Source organism: Mastacembelus armatus, chromosome 3 (assembly GCF_900324485.2).
Source record: "Mastacembelus armatus chromosome 3, fMasArm1.2, whole genome shotgun sequence".
In the NCBI taxonomy this organism is placed as follows: Eukaryota; Metazoa; Chordata; class Actinopteri; order Synbranchiformes; family Mastacembelidae; genus Mastacembelus; species Mastacembelus armatus.
This window is the reverse complement of record NC_046635.1, coordinates 26,937,645-26,956,503: the sequence shown is the minus strand read 5'-3', so window position 1 is coordinate 26,956,503 and position 18,859 is coordinate 26,937,645. Positions and strand designations below refer to the sequence as shown.

The 18,859-nt window shown below is 39.3% G+C and overlaps 2 protein-coding genes across 3 annotated transcripts; both read right to left on the bottom strand.

The window, feature by feature from the left end:
• Nucleotides 1-1,273: 1,273 nt before the first annotated feature.
• Nucleotides 1,274-12,930, bottom strand: cers3a (ceramide synthase 3a). The gene is made up of 11 exons (XM_026293669.1): nt 12,774-12,930; nt 8,626-8,800; nt 7,859-7,976; nt 6,727-6,845; nt 6,578-6,635; nt 5,679-5,729; nt 5,201-5,293; nt 4,629-4,757; nt 3,915-4,021; nt 3,434-3,587; nt 1,274-2,363 (listed from the first exon to the last, which is right to left on the bottom strand). The coding sequence occupies exons 2-11, from the start codon at nt 8,796-8,798 to the stop codon at nt 2,175-2,177; spliced, it is 1,191 nt and encodes a 396-aa protein (XP_026149454.1). The 5' UTR covers nt 8,799-8,800; nt 12,774-12,930; the 3' UTR covers nt 1,274-2,174.
• A 1,799-nt stretch (nt 12,931-14,729) lies between these two features.
• On the bottom strand, nt 14,730-18,788 carry lins1 (lines homolog 1). Of its 2 annotated transcripts, none has more exons than XM_026292983.1 (6): nt 18,281-18,788; nt 18,092-18,181; nt 17,754-17,895; nt 16,959-17,558; nt 16,289-16,475; nt 14,730-15,595 (listed from the first exon to the last, which is right to left on the bottom strand). In XM_026292983.1, the coding sequence occupies exons 1-6, from the start codon at nt 18,629-18,631 to the stop codon at nt 14,740-14,742; spliced, it is 2,226 nt and encodes a 741-aa protein (XP_026148768.1). In that variant the 5' UTR covers nt 18,632-18,788; the 3' UTR covers nt 14,730-14,739. The 2 variants fall into 2 exon arrangements, with proteins under 2 accessions (XP_026148768.1, XP_026148770.1); XM_026292985.1 differs by having other exon boundaries at nt 17,763-17,895; nt 18,281-18,787.
• Nucleotides 18,789-18,859: the final 71 nt, after the last annotated feature.

Here is an 18,859-nt window from a genome sequence, read left to right as displayed (position 1 = left end):
GAAAAGTATGCAGGCATATCTCAACTTTATTTTAGACCATTTTAAAAATTGCTTTCCCCACTTCTTGGACATACAAAAGTATTTTTTCAAATGTTCCTTTTAAGTCTTATTTCATTACTCTAACAAGGTTGAGGAGCATATTGTAATCCCAATTCATATTCTACCTCTGGTTTGATAAGAATCAATTCAGTCAGTTTTATAAGCCATGAAATTCACTTATTACATGCCCAGTTTACCTTAATTATAATCATAATAATAAAATCCCAAAGGTGGTTATGAGATATAATTTTTTTTTTTTTTCTATTCTGGTTTTGTCTGCGGCAATTGGTTACACTTACACAGATACCATAGCAGTATTCATGTTATGCTGACAATCTAAAAAAAAACCATCAACACTGATCCTTCTTCATAACTTGACAGATGAGCAAGGTGATGAGCACCATCTTGTGGAAAACAGTAGATTTACAGTAAAGAAGACTGATTCTCACCATGGCCTGTAAGAACAGTGACTAATCACACAGAAAAGTTACCATGCAACATTATATTTTCTCACTATTTTAAATCTGTAGCATATAACAATACTAACTGCATACATTTTAACTCAGAGTTAATGCAGTTCCCATCAGCATCACTAGAGGAAAACAAAGTGTTTTGCAACTAATGCAACGTCAAATAATTATTTAGAATATTTATTACTGTAACCAAATACTGATTGTACATTTATTTATTTTTGGAAATATAAGTGGGATTGTTGGTGTTGATAATATGATTGATAGGTCACTGTCTGCAGATCAGTATTTCAGCAGTCATCCCAACTGCTTGGGGTTTAGCAAAACCAAAATGATTCATGTTAGGCAAAAATCCAAACTGGTTTGGGTTAGGCAAGTATAGATGGTTTGCTGGGTTATGTTAGGGTTATGGGTAGGTGAAGTAGGCCACCATCTCCATCATGTCTGCCTTCCCCCAGATTTACCCAGAGCTGGTTCAGACTTAGTCCCCTGGCCTGTTTATTATTTGTGTCTCCATCTTTGTCATCATTAAACACTGAGGCAGAAGGATGGCACTGTGGTTGACTTTACGTGAATAACAAAGTTGTAAAAACATAAAGGCAGACAGTGTTGGATCCAGGTCAACAGTTCCTGGAGAGTCCAGTAGCCTACACGGGTCATGTTCTAGAGTATGAGAAACATGCAGAGAACAAACAGAAGCTAGTCTGGATTGATTTGTCAGGGTAATTTGTATAGCTTTATTTTCTGTTGTGGTTTATCAGAAATTCACTCTGAGCCTGCCATTATCTGAGACTTAGAGAATTTTATTACAAAAGAAAAGAAGTAAAGAAACCCCATGTGATGCTGTATTTACTGATGTACTGTCAGGTGTGAATTCTAATCTCACACTCTCTATAGGTTTACAACTTAAAGAGTGGAACAATGAAGAATCATAAAACAGTTTAATACACTACAAATGGAACAGTAGTAAAAAGCAGGTACCTTCATTATTAATGCTCAGTTTTTAGAAGTGAGTGTTCGATTTCTTCACAAAATACAGAACTAACTTCTTCACACTGAGGTTGATAACCCTAATACCTGCATAGGCTTATGTGTCCCACACATGATGCATACAGCTTGATGATTAGAACATTTTTTAGATGATACCATACAAAGTTGTAGCTGCACAATATGAGATGATTTCAACAACAGTCAGGGTAGTTTCTCACTCTAAATGGTAAAGTATGTTTTCACATAGAAGTCCACAGTTGGACAGACTTATACACATGTCCATATTGCTTGAAGGTGAGCACAATAATGCCCCAGCCTCCATCTGTCTAACCTCACTCCAATCCAACCTGCAATCCTACTGGATCCCATTTGTCTCCCTGTAGCCATAAATAAGCATTGTGAGCCAGAGATGGTTTAATTTGAAAGCCAGCAGGCCTTGATGGGAGAAACAGTGAGGTGAGGCAGCTGGGGGAATGTTCCACAGTGCAACAGCTCTGTGCTTTACTGACAATACTGAACAAATTAGATGTAATGATGAGTTCCTGCTTTTCTTGTTTGTTTGGGCTTTGTCTGAATTAACATATAAACTATTTGGCTTTTTAGTCCACATTGTACAAAATGAATTAACATTACATTTCTAACATTCTCTGATGTATTGGTCATAGTGAATGTGAGTCAGCACACAGTTTTTGACTGGAGGATATTATGTGGTGGAGACAAGCCTCCACAGCAGCCATTCTTGTCTTCCTTCTCACCAGCTGCCAGTCCATTGACCAGCTTGTGTTGTTCTGCACCTTCGTCTTCTGTTGCACTGCTCTCTTCCTCCTCTTCCTCCTCATTGTCACTTCTCTCATCTCGGGTCAGCTGTGAAAAAGAGAGAAGACAGTATGAGAGAAAAGTGGAACAGAGGAAAATGTGGGAAAAGACACTGGAAGTTGAGCAGAAACAGTCAGAAGCCAGTTGCAAAAGTGAACAAAACATCCACCTGAAAGAGTCTGATGTCCAGCAGAGAATGAGTTGGAGTTCAAGTTTCACTTGACAGTGGAAACACTGACATTTTTTATTTACTGTTTCTGTTTAATGCATATTGCTCTCTGATGTCCAATGTTTATTTTTTGGGGTCTTGTTTTGTTTGTCAATCATTTCTGTCAGGATACCTGCCACAACCCTGTTTGTTTTGGCCTTTATTCCTATCTAATGCAATTTTCAAACTAGCCACCAGATGCCATTGTACTTTCCCTTCCCAGTCACCCAAACTCCACTCACACACCAGTGCCCTGTTCCCTCATCAGCTTTCTTAATACTGTATCCATGCCATCACACTTCCACATGATCTTTGCCAGATTGTCTACCTTGCTTCCCAGGTGTATCTTTCCAGTCTGAAAGGGTTACTTCTCTGGCAACATAGGTCACTTTATACGTCTGTGTTAAGAGGTTTCACTCTATTTTTATACTAGGCATTAACTATAAAAGGTCATTTTGGGCAACTTGTAATCTAATACTCCTTCTGTAAGTCTATGTATAGCCCAGTGTTAGAAAGTAGATGAAAAATGTAAACAGTTAGTGTGGGAAAGTTAAAGTATAATAAGGCCAAATCAACAATACACGCATTGCAATGAGTGAAACCTCTCAACTAAAAATCAAACCTAAGTGTATCTACAGCAGGGCTGCCATTAAACGCATGCAGTGAGCTATAAATCCAGCTTTATTGAAGATCACGTCAGATTCCAAATATGTTTTGCAGAGATAATGTAAGAAAAAAATTTACAATGTTTAAAGAACAGCCAGAGAGTTTATGCTCATGATCTGCAATACAGCCTAATGGAAATCATGTTATGATGGATGGCCTTACTAGAAATTGATATTAATATTTTATATGCATTACAAAAGGTTAAGATATTGAAAATGACAAGAATCTTACTGAGCAGACTTACAGTGCCAAACATGAATTTCCTGATCATGCAGAGAATGAGATAGGCCCAGAATATGTGCAGACAGAGGAGGACCACAAGCATCACGTTGAAGAAATAGTAGCCAAAGAAGGCGGGGTAGTGCTGAACAGGGTAGACCCAGGTACAATGGATCAGCCTGAAAGATGGACAAAATACAAATCTCAAAATAGGGGCCTTTCAATCTCAAAATATCCAGGGTTCACACATGTCCTGTGTAATTAGATTAGGTTGTGTTGTTTATTGAAATGAATGAGTTGGCATATGGATTGGCATCTACACTTACTACCATAAAAACAAATATTTCTAAGTTTGTAAATCTTAGTTCATAAAAAAGTATAAATGCTCAAATTCTAATAATGAATAAACTGAAATATCATACTTTAAAACTTTCCATCACTAAGAATACTTATGCATAAACATAAAAACATATTCAGATGCACAGGCAGCTCTTCTATCTGCTTACCAAAATGGAAAGATGATCAGTCGTGTTACCATAAAAACCATGGCAAACAGAACAAAAAGAGTTTTGCAGGTGTTCTCCCATTTGGCATAGTTGAATAATTTGGCAGACTAGAAGAGAAGGAGTCAACCACATTCAAAAAGTACAGTTAGTTTGAAGTGAACTAGAGTCCATTTTCTGCAGCATATGATACTCACTGATCGGTATAAAAGCTTTATTGCCACATTGGCTTTCCACTCCCACTCACACACTAAATCAGTTGAGAGGGTTCATTCAATGCATGAACACAGGGTTATTTCACATGTTAACGGATCTCATAAAGCCACCAGTGTCACTGTTCACCTGCTTTTAGGCCTGGTGCTGTTGGAAAAATGCAAAGTAAGTGAAAGTGATACCAGTGCTATTTGGAATTATTTGGAATTAAAATCATATCAGTACACTTTTGCAGACATGCAGATTCATGTAATTGCATTTACACACATGACAACTGACCTCAGTGGTTTGCCATACATGGAAGTGTAGTATATCTGACCATCCTACAGTTTCAATTCAGTTGCAAGTTGAAATGAATCTTATTCACACTGTCATTTTTCATGCACAGATATTGTAGAAAATGTTTAAAATGTCAGCACTGAATATAATCAAGGTTTTTTCATGGCCCTGCAGTAACAACATACTATCAGGTGAAAGAGCTGTCCATGTGTGGCTGTGACTGACCTCCAGAAAAATATCTGAGGCATCATGGACAAGCATGACCAGCGTTCCTATACGGATGTAATTGACACACCAGGAAAATGATAAGAGTACCAGGGTGGCCAAGTGGTGAATGATTTGCTCCTTAAAGTCCTGGACAGGAAAAAATAAAATCACATCATTCAGTTAACATGGAGAGCTTTTCCTGTACCTACCAGATCTCTAAATAAAGTCCCAGTGTTGCCACGTAGAGGCTAACTTCACTTAAGTTAGAGGTTTATCATCAATGAGGTTAAAACTGGTGCCAGAGAAAAGGTGGGGGTGTCACTGAAATCAAAAGGGCTCATTCTCTGGGGAACTTGCATGTTTTCAGCAATAGTCATAGCAATCTAAAGTACATTTAGGTTGCAAGGTCACATTTTGTGTGTGCAGGGGAAGCTTATCCTAATGCTGTCACTAAAAGGAAGGTCAGGTAGCTCACCAGATATTAACCAGGGTTCATCTTCAGTAAAGGACTTTAGGTCTTTGTATTGTATGGGGCTTAATAGAGCACTGTCAGTGTGTTTATAATGACACAGTACACAACAACTACTCACCTTTCTCTTGACATCAAAGGCAACGCTGAAGAGAAGTGAACCATAGAAGCTCATCTCCAAAATATAATACCAGTACTGTGACTCCAGCATGGACTGGAGAGGGAGATGGAAACAGAGGCAGAGTCAGAAAGAAATGGAGAACATTTAACATGAAATTACACTGAAAGTGGCACAGCTGTAAAGAACTTTGGCCCTTAGGACTGTGCTCGTTCTGAACCCATTTTAACTGAAAGCTAGAAACTTAGAAGCTAGGAGCTAGGAAATATTAAGAAAATTAAGTCCCTCATGCAACTCCATTTTCCAAGGCAAGTGCAGCTTAAAAGCCATAGGATCTTATATACTGTACCTCTATCGCTGAGTGTTAGACTTAATTATCATAGTATCATACTATTGTTAATAAATTTCCTTTAACAGCCAGTACAGAAACTAGCCGGTGTCTTAATATGATGATTATGGCATATAAGAGAAGTATCCAAACCTGTTTTGGAAAGTCTCTCCATACTTCCTGGGTGTCATAAAACCATGTTTTCTGCAAAAATAGAGTGAAATAAAGAAAAAAAATCATATTGTTTATGTGTGGTTTATTTCAAATGTAAAGTAACTACTACTAGTAACTGAAATTTATTCTGAGCTGTCTCAGAATTTTCACAGTAAAAGGTTATGAAAATCAAGTTTATTTAAATTATATTATATAAATTTGAAATTTGAAAAGACTATTTCAACTAAATTATATAAATAATGGCTATAAGACTGATTTAAGTTTGCTTGACAACATCAACACTGTCACCTGCTACCTTCCTGGTAATACACTAGAAGCATGTCAAGTAGGAATTGTAGTAAAATAATATCAGAGTTGTCCTGATATCAGCAACCAATACTGAGAACATGTGCACAGGATTTGGGATTGAAAAACATACAATAATGGTAAAAGTGAGCCAAACCAAAAACAAATGAGATTACTGTAGAAACAGCATTTGACATTGTGTGTCATCTGAATTATAAGATGACAACATTTACAATCCAAGAAATTTTAAAAAGTCATTTGCTTTGTAATCTGCCATATTGTCAGAATGAATATTTAAATCAGCAACTAAAAGAGATCTACCAGAATTTTGCATAAATGTATGGGAACAAATCTGGTCAACACTTCAACCTTTCAGAATTTCATAATATATTGCAGCTTTCCCACCACCCTTCCATCTCTCTCTGCATCGAAGAGACCAAGCATAGGACAGGCTTCCTTTAGCTTTGGTGCAGCCATACCAATCATGAACAAGCAGTTATGTTCATGGGCCGTAATAATGTCATTAATACAGAAAGACTTGCTATTTAATTTTCTTATATTAAATGTTATAATGTTACTAGCTGAGTACTCACATCATATAGTGCTACTATTCCTCCAATAAATGCTGACAGGTAGAAGACAAACCTCCAGCTGTAAGAAGCAGACAGAGGATACATATACACTACAGCTACTGAAGCTATTGCATTATCATCATAAATCCACACACACACACAGTAGTGACCTGGCCTCTCTGAATTTCTTCAGGACTCCAGGGCGGTCCTGAATGCGTCTTCTTCTGAACCAGCGCTCAACTTGTCTCACTGACAAACTGCTTTTCTTTGATAGCCCATCAATGTCTACCTTGAAGGGAGGAAACACACACACATGCAGACAAGGGGGAAGAGAGTTTAAATGTGTTTAGTTTTGCATCTTCCAGTAGAAGGAACATCCCTGTACCTCTTTCCATCCAATATTCTCTTGGTGGTTAATTGTTTTAGAGCCTTGTAAAAAAGATTTTGAATCAGAATTAGTAAGCAATACAAGGACATCAGGAACAGTGCAGTATATTCAACATTTTTAGATATAATAAAACCTCATGTCCTTTGGACCAAACAGGCCAGAGAATTTTGCATTGCAGTAATTAGTTTATTTAGTTCTGAATATTACAAAACCTGCACAGATAAAATGGGACAGATATAAACTATGTTATATAAATGAAAAGAAAAAGCTAATTTGAACATATTCTTGCCATTTATCTCGCAGGGAGAAAAACTAGGATTTGTGAAATGTTTTTATTGCCATGAATCTACAGTATCTGTACATGACCACAAATGTCAATTATGACATATACAAACATCTTCATTACAACAGAAACTGCATGTGTGCTCAGACAACCAGACAATAAAAGAAACTCAATCTGTTAAATCCAGAAGTGAGTCAAAGACAATGTCTCTTGTGTTCTTCCAGTGAATCAGACAACTGTTCTCAGCTCAGGTTTAAACCAGTAAGTAATTAATACAGACTATTAATAAAGCCAGTCTGGCTAAATTAATATCACATTTAGTGGTGACTTAGTGGAAGTCAGTCTGATGGCTTATTTGGTACTTCTGGATTCAGTGTGGTAAACCTGAGTTGCAGGGATGATAAATCTGCCATAATGCTGAGTATATAAAGTGCACTGTTATCATTCTGCTGCTGCATACTGCTATGAAAATTAGAGCCAGGTTGTAAAACAACTGACATTATGTTTAACGGCGAGACAAGCTGAAGACCAGTCTGGAACTGAGAACTGTTGTCTTTAATATTTATATACCCACATTGTTCCCAGCACTGATATTAGAGTGAGACCGTGACTTAAGCAGGACTTTGTTTACCTGAGGAGGATTTCTACACTGTGTAGTGTAGTAGTGTTCCAGGATGGGGTTGTCTGCTGCTTTCAGAAGGGCTCCCTGTCTGATCCCAGCAGAGGCTGCCAGTGGTGTTGCTATCCACCTGGCACAGTAAACACACAGGCTTTAATTCAAACTGTGAATGTCAGTGTAGGACATACACCACATTATGAATAAGAAATTGTTTTATTGAGTGACCTTGTGATGTTGCTTATTGTGATGCACATCACAATTTGACGTGAGGCTGACACCTTCTTTCTGTTCCTTCTCATACTCTATATTTTATCTCTCTATTTGTTTGACATTCCTTATCTTCTGCTACTCAGTGTTATACAGCAACTGCTACCTCTCTAATGGTGGTATGGTGGTTTTATGTTAATTGTTCTGTTCTGCTAGTGCAAGAAACTGGTTGTGTGGCCTGGTTTGCAGTCATCCATTCCTACTGCAAACCGGTTTTCAACCCTCACTAGTCCCATTGGTAGTCCTGATGGCCTGCATGCCTCCTCCACTTCTGCTGACAGGGTTAAGTGACATACACTGGTAATAGGGGACATCATCAGCCGCAACATTACAGCTGCATTGCCACCTTTGTTTTACTGTATGTTCATGATTTTGAAGTCACCTAGTGCAACTGGGGTTTACTCATTTTAATAGTTTCTCTATAAAATAGGCACAGAGGGATAGGATATGTCAGGTAATGTACTATTGGTAAATATGGTTTAACCATATGGGAGGGTATGTGTGGATCTTACCTTTCAAATATGTATCTGATGAGTAAGAAGGTCAGGGCATAGGGGACAGTAACATAAAGATGTGAGGCTTTGGCATAGACCCAGCCTTCCCTGTCCTCCAAGTCTGCCCAGGTCAGGTTCACAGGCAGCCAAATTCTGTCCCACCAGAACCACTCATACAGTGTTTTAAACATCCCTACCAGAACCACCAGGTCACACAAACACAAAAAGGTATAAGTTAGGTTCCATTAACGATCAATAGACATGCAGCACTACCAGTAACTAGCTATATGACTGAGTCTTCACAAGACATGGCTTATAATTAACAATATTTGATGAATAAACTGGGAGAAGACATTTAATACTAAATTTGTCAGCAACATTTACTTCCATTTCAGGTAGTGCCACACATTCACATATATTTGTAAGTCACTGGCCAAAAAATGATGTGGTTAGGGTTACATTACCCTAAGGGACCTCATTGTGACACAATTGGTAACATGCTTTAATAAACATGTGCTCTGGTGGAACCCAGGCGTTACTAATTTATGGTCAGCACTGACGTTATTAGCTTAAACAGGTGTGGCTGCACAAGGCTACGTTGACACTTTCTTGAGGCAAGTTTCTGTGGCACACATAAATCTTTACAAAAGCTTTCCTTCAATAGATGAAACACCAAATACCTTCTGTATGTTTGAGATGGACAGGCCGTATAAATTATTTAAAATTTTTTTCATTAAGTATTACATTTCTAAAGACAGAAAAAGACAAAGAATCCAATGGTAAATGGATGTTTAAATGGCCTGATCAAAAAGGTAGCCACAAAGTTACAATGCTAAAAAACAATAACAAAAAAATTCTTCATCCCTTTTGCAGGTTCCAAACAAGGTCATGATCACACACATCATCAATGAGATTAACCTTACTTAAATATATCTCATCAATTCTCAAGTATCATTCGCTGTCAAACATGGCCATCTGGGTTCAAGAGTCAGAGATTTAGTTTTATTATATTTATCCTCAAAACACTCTGACAGGGTTTACTGTCACACTCTCTGTGACCTAGTCCAGTCACTTATTTTCCTTTTCTGTTTCATTGTCTAAATTGATAGATGGACATTGCCCATTCATCACTTTTCAGCAAGGAAATCAAGATGTCCCTCTGCATAGCAGTTTTCATTTCTACCTGGGGGACCCCAGGGTGTTCCCAGTCTCACCAGTGTACTCTGACCCTACACCAGCAGCTCTCCTTAAGGTATCCAAAAATCTACCTGTCAGTCCCACACTTCATTTTACCCTCAAAATACCTAAACTACTTTGCTTGGGGCTGCAACTTACTCCCAACCCAAGGGAGCAATCCACCATTTTCTGGCAGAGAAATATGGCCTCAGACTGCTCCACACTCAGCTGCAAACAACCCCAGTGCATGCTGAACCATCAGTCTGATGAAACTAACAGAACCACATGATATAGATCAAAACTGACATTGAGTAATTACTTTTCACACAATATGGAGTTACAGCACAACATAAGAATTACTGATGGATGACACATGGATAATGAATTTACCTTCATTCTTATTACATACATTATGGTTATTTTAATGAGAGCCCCACAAAATACCCATGCTTATGAATGACCCAATTATTTAACAAAATTGGTTTAATTAAAATATAACTGCAGGTTAAAAACGGGTGAATTATAATTTGTATGTATCTCACATTTAACAGCTTATATCTAATTATTTTAAAAGAGCCCTGAAACAGAAATATGTAAGCAGAAAATGTTATACTATTATATTTTTAGCAACTGACTGTGTTAACACAGGGTTCTTTTTCACACGTCATAACCAAGTGTGTTAGCAAGTCTTAACACATTAAGACACAATATTGAATTTCAGGTTGCCTGTATTTTGGAAACAGAGTACATAACCACAGTACATATGCGTGTGTATGCAGAAATATAGACTTGAAACTAAAAATATATTCAGGCTGTGTGTATGTAGAAGACTGGGTTAATTTAAACAGGAGCGTATCTGTTCTGTCAGACATGTGTGACTGAATAATGTGGCTGAAATGCCTTCCATGAAGACAGTGCTAGGTCCCACATTGATGGAGCTACTTTTTAGGTAAATACAAATAATTACATTACATTATGTAATGGCAAGAGTGAAAATTAAATTATGAATTATGCTTTATTATAGAGGTGGGAGTCTGGTAATAGTCCAGAGAGATGCAACAATTCATAGACTGTAGTCACAGATGCAACAGTTACTGCAGTGTACACAAAGGTCGATTTCCCAAACAAATATTGACCCAGTGATCTCTTCCTTATTGCTCATATATATATACATATGCCTTTTTGTATAGCTCTCTCTGTGTCATCCTCTCTCTTTCATATACAGATATTTAGAAAGACAGAGAAGGAAAGAAAAAACTGAGTAAAACTGACAACTAAAGCCTGGATTGCAGCCATAGCAACACATCACACCACAAAGCAGCTAATAATGGAGTGTGCGACATGCGTGTGTCTTCTGTTGGGAGGTAAAATAACATGAGACACACAGACATATTGGGCTAGCTCAGGCTGACACGATGTCTCTTCAGTGGTCTATTAACCTGCATTGAAGACCACGTTATTCTTCAATAAGACCAAGTTACTAGTTGACTTTTACTGGTGACCCTCATAATCATGATTTAGCAGTCACGTTTTGGAGTACTGTGACTTAAAGATATTTTTTAGTTCATGTGTTCTGAAGCCACATTTTAAACAGAAATTATACTTATAAGAATATTAGACTTAATTGTGACTTTCAAAGTCAAATCTATGATCTAGGGTGGCTCTGGCTCAGGAGGTAGAAAAGGTTGCCCTCCTAACTGCAGGCTTGGCACTGTGAATCCACATATTGAAGTGTCTGGGGAAGACACCAAACCTCATGTTGTGGGTGAATGACTGTACAGCACGCACACACATGTGGATGGATAGAAAAATCAAAAAAGGATACAGCTACATAAAGTAGTGATTATGTTTTGTCCTAATGAAGCAATGAGTGATGGTTCTCAAGTACAATCACAAAGTGAGCTGCTTCTCTGTTCTGTAATTATAGCAGAAGGCTCTTCAAAGAACATGTTGATTTCAGAGTCTGTCATAATCTGTATATCCAGTCCATCATTAGGCTTTAAGTGATGTCAGTCCAGAACATTTTTCCACTAACCATAATACTATCAACTTTAACTTGGTGCACTTGAATTGTCTGTAGTCCTGAGTTTTTCACTGCTGACACAGGCTTCGTTGACAAGTGACCTACATTTCCAATCAGTCCAATAAATCGGGGAGCGCCCATCCCACCTGTGACTCATCCTGATGGGGTGCTTTTTGTTACCAAACCAGAAGCATTTAAACTGAATCCCACTGGGGATACATCAGTGATGTGGATGATAAAACATCAGCCTGCATGTTATACAGACAACTCTCTTACTGACACCATGAGCGAGTTGTTTTGGGAACAACATCAGGAAACGCAATGATACAAAAGATAAAATTACATAGAAAAACTAAAATATTTCCCACAGCTGCAAGTCACTGAAAATATTCACACAGTGTTAAAAAAGAATGAACACTCTTAACTTCCTCTAATAAGAAGCTCAAGAGCAGGCCTTAAAAACACAGTAATAATAGCATTTTTCACATGGGTCTGTTAACTGTTGTTTGATTAGTGCATCAAATGACATTAACAAGATTAACCTGCTGTCAAGGTACTGGTCATTCCACCTTTACTAAGCAGCCAGTCATACAAAGGTTTCCCAGCAATACTTCAAACAGTCAAAACAGTTCTCAAACCCACAACTTAATCCAAACCTTTGAATTCAAGTGGGCAGACCACACATCTTGGATCTCACATGACCATTGTGTTGATTATTCTGAGGAAAGTTACTTGACTCATCCCCACTCAGCCATGACAAAGCCAAGAGAGCAAACTTCAGTCTCCTCAGCTCAAACAATTCCCCACTGTAGCTGTAGCTGCAGGTCCTTCTGAGCCCCTAACTTCAGCTCAGTAGACATTTTTTACAACAGATCAGAAAAGAAAAAAAATGGAAAAATCACGTTCTCAATAAAAATAAGCAGAGGGCTCATCAATCTCACTCCAAGGTCACAGAAAGAAAACTTACCGCTCGACTGTCAGTGCCACCAGATAGAGCAGGTGAAGCCTGTTGTTTCCACACCAGCAGACTGTTGTGCTGGCTGTGGGAAGTGCACACTGATGGTAAAATCCTCTATTCCCCCACTATGACAACCAGCCAGCCATTCTCTCTTTGTTTGACATTCTTTAGAGTCACACCCAGCCCAGGCACAATTACCTGAGAAGGCTTTTTTTCCTCCCCTCCAGGAAGTAGACGTAGGCTAGTGGATTGCCACTACACACACACACACACACACACACACACACACACACACTTTTTTTTCTCTCTGCCCTCAAGGGATCTAATAACTTTGTTTGTACTGTGTTCCTGATAAAGTACAAAAGCAAGTTCTCCCACAAAACAAACCTTCCAGAAAGAAACACATGGGCTTATAGACTTTTAAAAATATTGATTGAAGAAGTTTTACAAGAAAGTAATACATGAGTATATACATGCATTTACTATATAGTTAGGGTTACCATCATGTGAATATGAAAGGTGAAAAAGGGAAAGTCTGTGATTACTTCGCTAAACTCAGTCTTGAGACATCATCACATAAAGCCCATGTCGCAGTTTACTGGAATTGTGAATCATTTTGACTGTGATTCACTTCTAATCAAGTTAAAACAATAAGTGCGTGGTACAGTCAATTCCATCTCTGTGTGGTTTAGGGTGGGTATGTGTAATGAGCAAACAATGTCCGGGCACCCAATTGTTAAGTTAAATCAACAGTGCCCTCTGACGACACTCCCAACTAATTATTAACATGACAGCCACATGGAAATGTACAGTACCTAGAACGTTTGCATTGGGATGAAACAGAACCAGTTATTTTCAGTGAAGAAACCATCAAGCCCTCAGTTCTATCTGATCTTTCAGGTCTAGTTTAGTCTATATATCTGCCAGTTGATGTGATCCCTTACTTTATGTTGCCAATGCAATATTATAGTAGAGAATATGATAAGTAGTGAGCTGCAGAACATTTCAGTCATGCTATGTGATAATAAACTTTCCCTTTATTTAGAGAAAACAGAGGCCATTGTGTTTGCATCTTCAGGAAATACTGTAGCTTGATTTTTTTTATTAAAGTAGGTCAGACAATGAATACAGCAAAAATACTATTTATGGTTGTATTTTACTTAAACAACTCAGAGGATGTCACTGAAAGTATGTAGTACAATGTCTTAAAAGCCTCAGCTTCAGAATAGCTCTGATAGTGCAACATTAGACCCTCTTAATTGGGATGTGTAGCTCACCAACATGACTCTGTTGCCACCTGCTGCTAGTACAGAGGTATTAGCACATTGACCTTAGTGAAAACCTCAGATTTTCTCTCTTCTATTGTCAACATCATTTGAATATTGTCAATGAAGAAGAAGCAGCATAATTATGGGACTCAACTTTGATTTTTTCTAAAATATATAATAGAATATGATTTGTATTAATGACAGGAGATGCCTTTAAAGGCCAGTATATATCACTGCAGACATTAAGCCACTGGACCTTCATTCACTCACTATCTACACCCACTTATTGGTATTCAGGGTCACAGGGATCTGCTGGAGCCTATCCCTCTTTGGGTGTAAGGTAGGGGTACACCCTGGACAGGTCACCAGTCCATCGCAGGGCTAAACCACTGGACAAAAGATTTTCAGTAGGTGATGAGTTGCTCTTTAGTCATTTCCCACTGCTTTTTAACAATGACATGGAGGGCTTCTGGCCAATATTTGCTATATCCCTAGCATTCCATTCATGGGTTTACTATTAAAAGTATTATTAAGGTTTTAGAAAGATTTGTTGATTTGTTGATTTACCCACTAATCACTATTTCTTGTTGTTATATAAATGCCTGCCCCACAATACACAGTCTAACACAGACTCATGCATATCTCTCAAGCTTTCAATTTAGTTTCCACACAATCTAATAAAACACATCACACATCATAGATCTACATCATTTATTGCACTGTGACAGATGTGATTGCTGGGAACATTTCTCCACTTGTGCTAAGAGCTTTATGAGTGAAGAAGGGTTGTATGGGAAGAGATTTTTTGTCTGCAGCCTCATCACCACTTCTCTTAGCTCTGACAGACAGTGGACTACCCTGGCTGACATTTCACATGTCACTTGTCCTGACTGAGGTGCTGTGTTTGTACTTGATGTTTGCTCCATCTGTAGCACTGGCAATGAAAGCCTCTCTGGTGTTCTCTCCAGTGTGGAACTTGGTTCACTCACTTTTGAGTTAGATGACTCATATCGTTTGGATACTTGTTGTCCACTTGTCTCCTGTTTCAGATGCAAATCACTGAATCTGTTTTTCTCCCTCATAACTGCCCCTGGTACATTGTTGGAAAACTCCATGTTCTCCGGATCAGAGTCATCAGAACTATCATACTCTACCAGGCGAAGTCCAGCTGTCAGACTGGCCCCTTCTACTGGTGTCGTAACACATGTAGGCTGAACACTAGAGTTGAATTCAACTTGATCTAACTCAAGTTTATATGTCAAAACAGGCGTTTCACCACCCCTTGAGCAAGTCAGTGCCTCCTGTTGTGAAATATCAGTCTGATTGTCTGATATGTTGATTCTTCCACATGCTGCAGTGTATCCCTGCCAGTCAACTCTGAGGTACTTCAGGTACCGCACAAAGTACTCCAGAAAGCAGGTTTCAGAAGAGATAAGAAAGTCAAGGAGGATGCTGTGATCGAAGGACACGCCCTTAAGCAGAAGCAGAAAGTGGCAGTGAGGGTTGTAGCCAGAGACACAGGCTGCCTCCAGCACAGCAACGTCATCGCACCCAGAAAACAGTCTGCAGGGAGGGACAAGATGTTCAGTTTGCTGATTCTGAAAACATAACACATTCCTACCTCTGGACTGCAGGAGCTGAACTGATAGACTCTCTTCTCTTGTAAGCTGAGGTCACATTACACTTTCATTCTATGAATATTTGTCCCATCTACCATTCTTCAATAAATAAAGGGAAAATTCAAGCATGCATTTTGTGTTTTGGTGTAATATTGTGTCAAATCCAGGAGTTCACAGGTCTTACATGTGCATCTACTGAAGGAGGATAATCATCTTCAATCTGAATTTAACGTATATACTGTACATGAGCATGCTTCGTTGCATCACAAGTCTGTAAGCCAATTGTGGTCCAATAAGCAACAAGCTCCATCTGAGATACACTGCTAATGAGCCTTTCAGTGAAGTATGAGACATGTGATTCAGTGCAATAAACAATATTTTCATATTCGTACATTCAGTATTTTTCAGTTATTTAAGTGCATGTAAACACACACTGAGAAGTAGAGAACTATATGACACACTAATTACTATTCAAAGCAGCGTGTTTTTATGCCTTCAACATGTCTGGAGGGCACATTTAAAGAGACTGAATAGTACAAAGAAATTCACCCTTCAGGCAAACACTTTTCCTATTGACTTTGGTTACACACCATGTTGTTAAAGATAAATTACATATACATGTGTGTCAATATTGTACCTGCAGTGGAGGAATATGGACAGCAAGGCTTTGGCTGCCTCCATCATATCATCATCCTGTTCTCCAAACACCAGGCTGACCCAGCAGCAGGAGTGAGTGACCTCCGTTAACGTGACATTGCACCGTCTTAGGAAACCCCACAGTAATTGTAGATACCCAAAAACCTTTGTGGCACTGCCCCCTCCTTCTGTGAAAGGATATGTGGTATCAGTATCACCACCCAACTCATACAGTATATGATTTCCCCATGCTGTGGAAATGTTGTAATACAGGTTGTCAACAAATCTCCTTCTGCTGCATTACTAACCTATAATGATGCATTGCTGTCATGTATATGGACAAACTCCCATTGATTTGTTGATTTGTTGCTCTTGTTTGCTTTGTATCTGCTGCTTGTGTAAACAAGCAATTATTTGCAAACACATGGCCTATCTCAACCCTATTATGTAATAATATGCAATCACATAATATAACCTTATCATGTGATTACTTCTGCTTCAATCTAAATACCTGTGATACTTTACATAAAGTTTCAAATTCAAATGCATTGCTTTCAACACTGAGTCCTTCAAACTGTTTTGTGTAACTGACCTACAGCACAGCAATACACACAATGCATACAGTATATGCTGTTTGTATATGAGAGCTGTGTTTCATCATGGATTCTTACCTGTTCCAGCCCCTGTCTGGATGTGAAGCTCCATGGCCTTGAGTAAAAGCAGGCTGACAGCTCTCAGCATCACACTGTCTGATTTCTGACCCTCATCACCTCTGATGTGTCTGGTCCCTCCAAAGAAAGAGGCAGACTTAACCTGAACACTCTGTAACCAATTACCGGCCACTGCTGTTAACACAGTCTGTGCCAGTAAGGTCATGTCAGAACTGTAGTGTTCATATTTCAGCCCAGTGGACAGCACTTCTCCCAAAGCCCAGTCTTCTCCAACCTTCTGAAGCATAGTTCTCTTGAGAAGCAGCAGTGCTCGCTTTTTGACAAAATACTCTGAGGAGCAGCTGATTGTTTTCAGGAGAGCTGCAGAGTGAATGTGGGTTATTCTCTGACTCTTCAGACACACACCAGCACCACACATTAAGCTGGATGCAGTCAGCACCTCCAGCAGGTCCAGCAGGAGGCAGAATGTTGTTCCCCACTGTCTGCTGTTGGTAAAATCCATCCCAGACTGTGTCACCTGTTTTCTGTCTTCAGGGAGAAACTTTGAACATAAAGCACTCAGGCTGAAGTCAAAGGCTGCCAGAAGTTTCCCAAGGATCTCTGATGGATGCAAAATGAGAGAGTAGACACAACACAAACATGGGTTGCTCTGTCCCAGCCTTCATGCTTGTTTTAATGTGTGTATGTTTGGCTTGATAAAAAAAAGCTTGTTATGGGCTCACACTTTAGCAGAGTAAGCTCAGTTCTAAGCTCAGTGAACAACAGCTTCTGCCTACAGTAAAAAACAAAACTTACTGGTTTTACCTTGATGAGCTCCTTTAAGAAGTCTTTTTAAGACTGCAGTCAGCGACCACAGACAGGCATCTAATTCAGTACCAGGGGCTGAGCTGTAAAATGCCTGCACACACGTCTGCTGCCAGACAGGACTGACTGTACCCTGAGAAATGAAAGTATACATTATACACGTGGAATGCTGGAGCATACAGTGCAGCTCTGCTGGGTACGATCTCATCTGCTGTGTGAAAGACAGTTTATCCAGTGAAAACGTAGAAAATCTGTGATGCATACAGAGCATGAAATGCACATTTTAGACACATTCTCTGTATGTCAGACAGATCTGGTAGGTTACTCACAGATGTGGTGAGATGATTCCAAATACACACTGATACACTCTTTGCAGCCAAATGGGAGATGATCTGGTCCTCACTTTGAAACCGGTGGACCTGTGGAACAGTGGGCCTTTTAGATGTTGCAGCAGAAACCATTTATTGTGTTAAGATAAAGTTTTGTTCTTGCTTAGCCCGAGCCAAGCAGTGACTCACGAGTTGTGACATGAGATCCATGTCTTGAAACAGCATCCTCAGGGTCTCCTCGTAGTATAACCTAACTTCTGGAGGGTGGCTCTGAGACGTCAGGCTGCAGCTCATCTTCTCCACCAGAGTCACACTGATGCAGGTTAGCTCAACACTGCTTTCATGGCAATACTCTGCAGGAACACGCTCTCTGTCCTCACCGTGCACCACTCCACACACCCCGGAGTATATCATACCCGCCACATCTGCAGCACTTTCGCTGGGACATGATCCCTTCAGAAAACATCTGTATGCATCTGTCAGACAATCAAAGTGTCCTCTCGTGGTGGGTCGCTCTCTGCAGCTTGTTGTGCACTGCATGACGCTGCCTCTTCCGTGTAGACCTGCCACATGACACACGCGGAAGCAAAACTAGCCTACAACAAACGCTTCAATCAGCTGTGTCAAGTCGGGCTATAACCGGATGTGGGCTGCTTGAGCCTTCAACATAAAACAAATTTCAGCTCGATCATTCTGGGGAGCTGGATGAGTGCTGAATAATGACTTGACATCCTTTATTAAAAGCACATACTGACGCTCAAGTTTCGA

What these genes read in the sequence shown, in the direction of transcription:
- cers3a (XM_026293669.1), bottom strand. Translation starts at nt 8,798, where the DNA reads ATGTTTAAAACACTGTATGAGTGGTTCTGGTGGGACAGAATTTGGCTG. An exon ending in ATCAGATACATATTTGAAAG is followed by an intron (nt 7,977 to 8,625) that starts GTAAGATCCACA and finishes TTACTGTGCCAG; the next exon opens with GTGGATAGCAACACCACTGG. An exon ending in GAATAGTAGCACTATATGAT is followed by an intron (nt 5,730 to 6,577) that starts GTGAGTACTCAG and finishes CTATTTTTGCAG; the next exon opens with AAAACATGGTTTTATGACAC.
- lins1 (XM_026292983.1), bottom strand. Translation starts at nt 18,631, where the DNA reads ATGCAGTGCACAACAAGCTGCAGAGAGCGACCCACCACGAGAGGACAC. An exon ending in TGGATCTCATGTCACAACTC is followed by an intron (nt 18,182 to 18,280) that starts GTGAGTCACTGC and finishes ACTGTTCCACAG; the next exon opens with GTCCACCGGTTTCAAAGTGA. An exon ending in AGCTCATCAAGGTAAAACCA is followed by an intron (nt 17,559 to 17,753) that starts GTAAGTTTTGTT and finishes TGCATCCATCAG; the next exon opens with AGATCCTTGGGAAACTTCTG.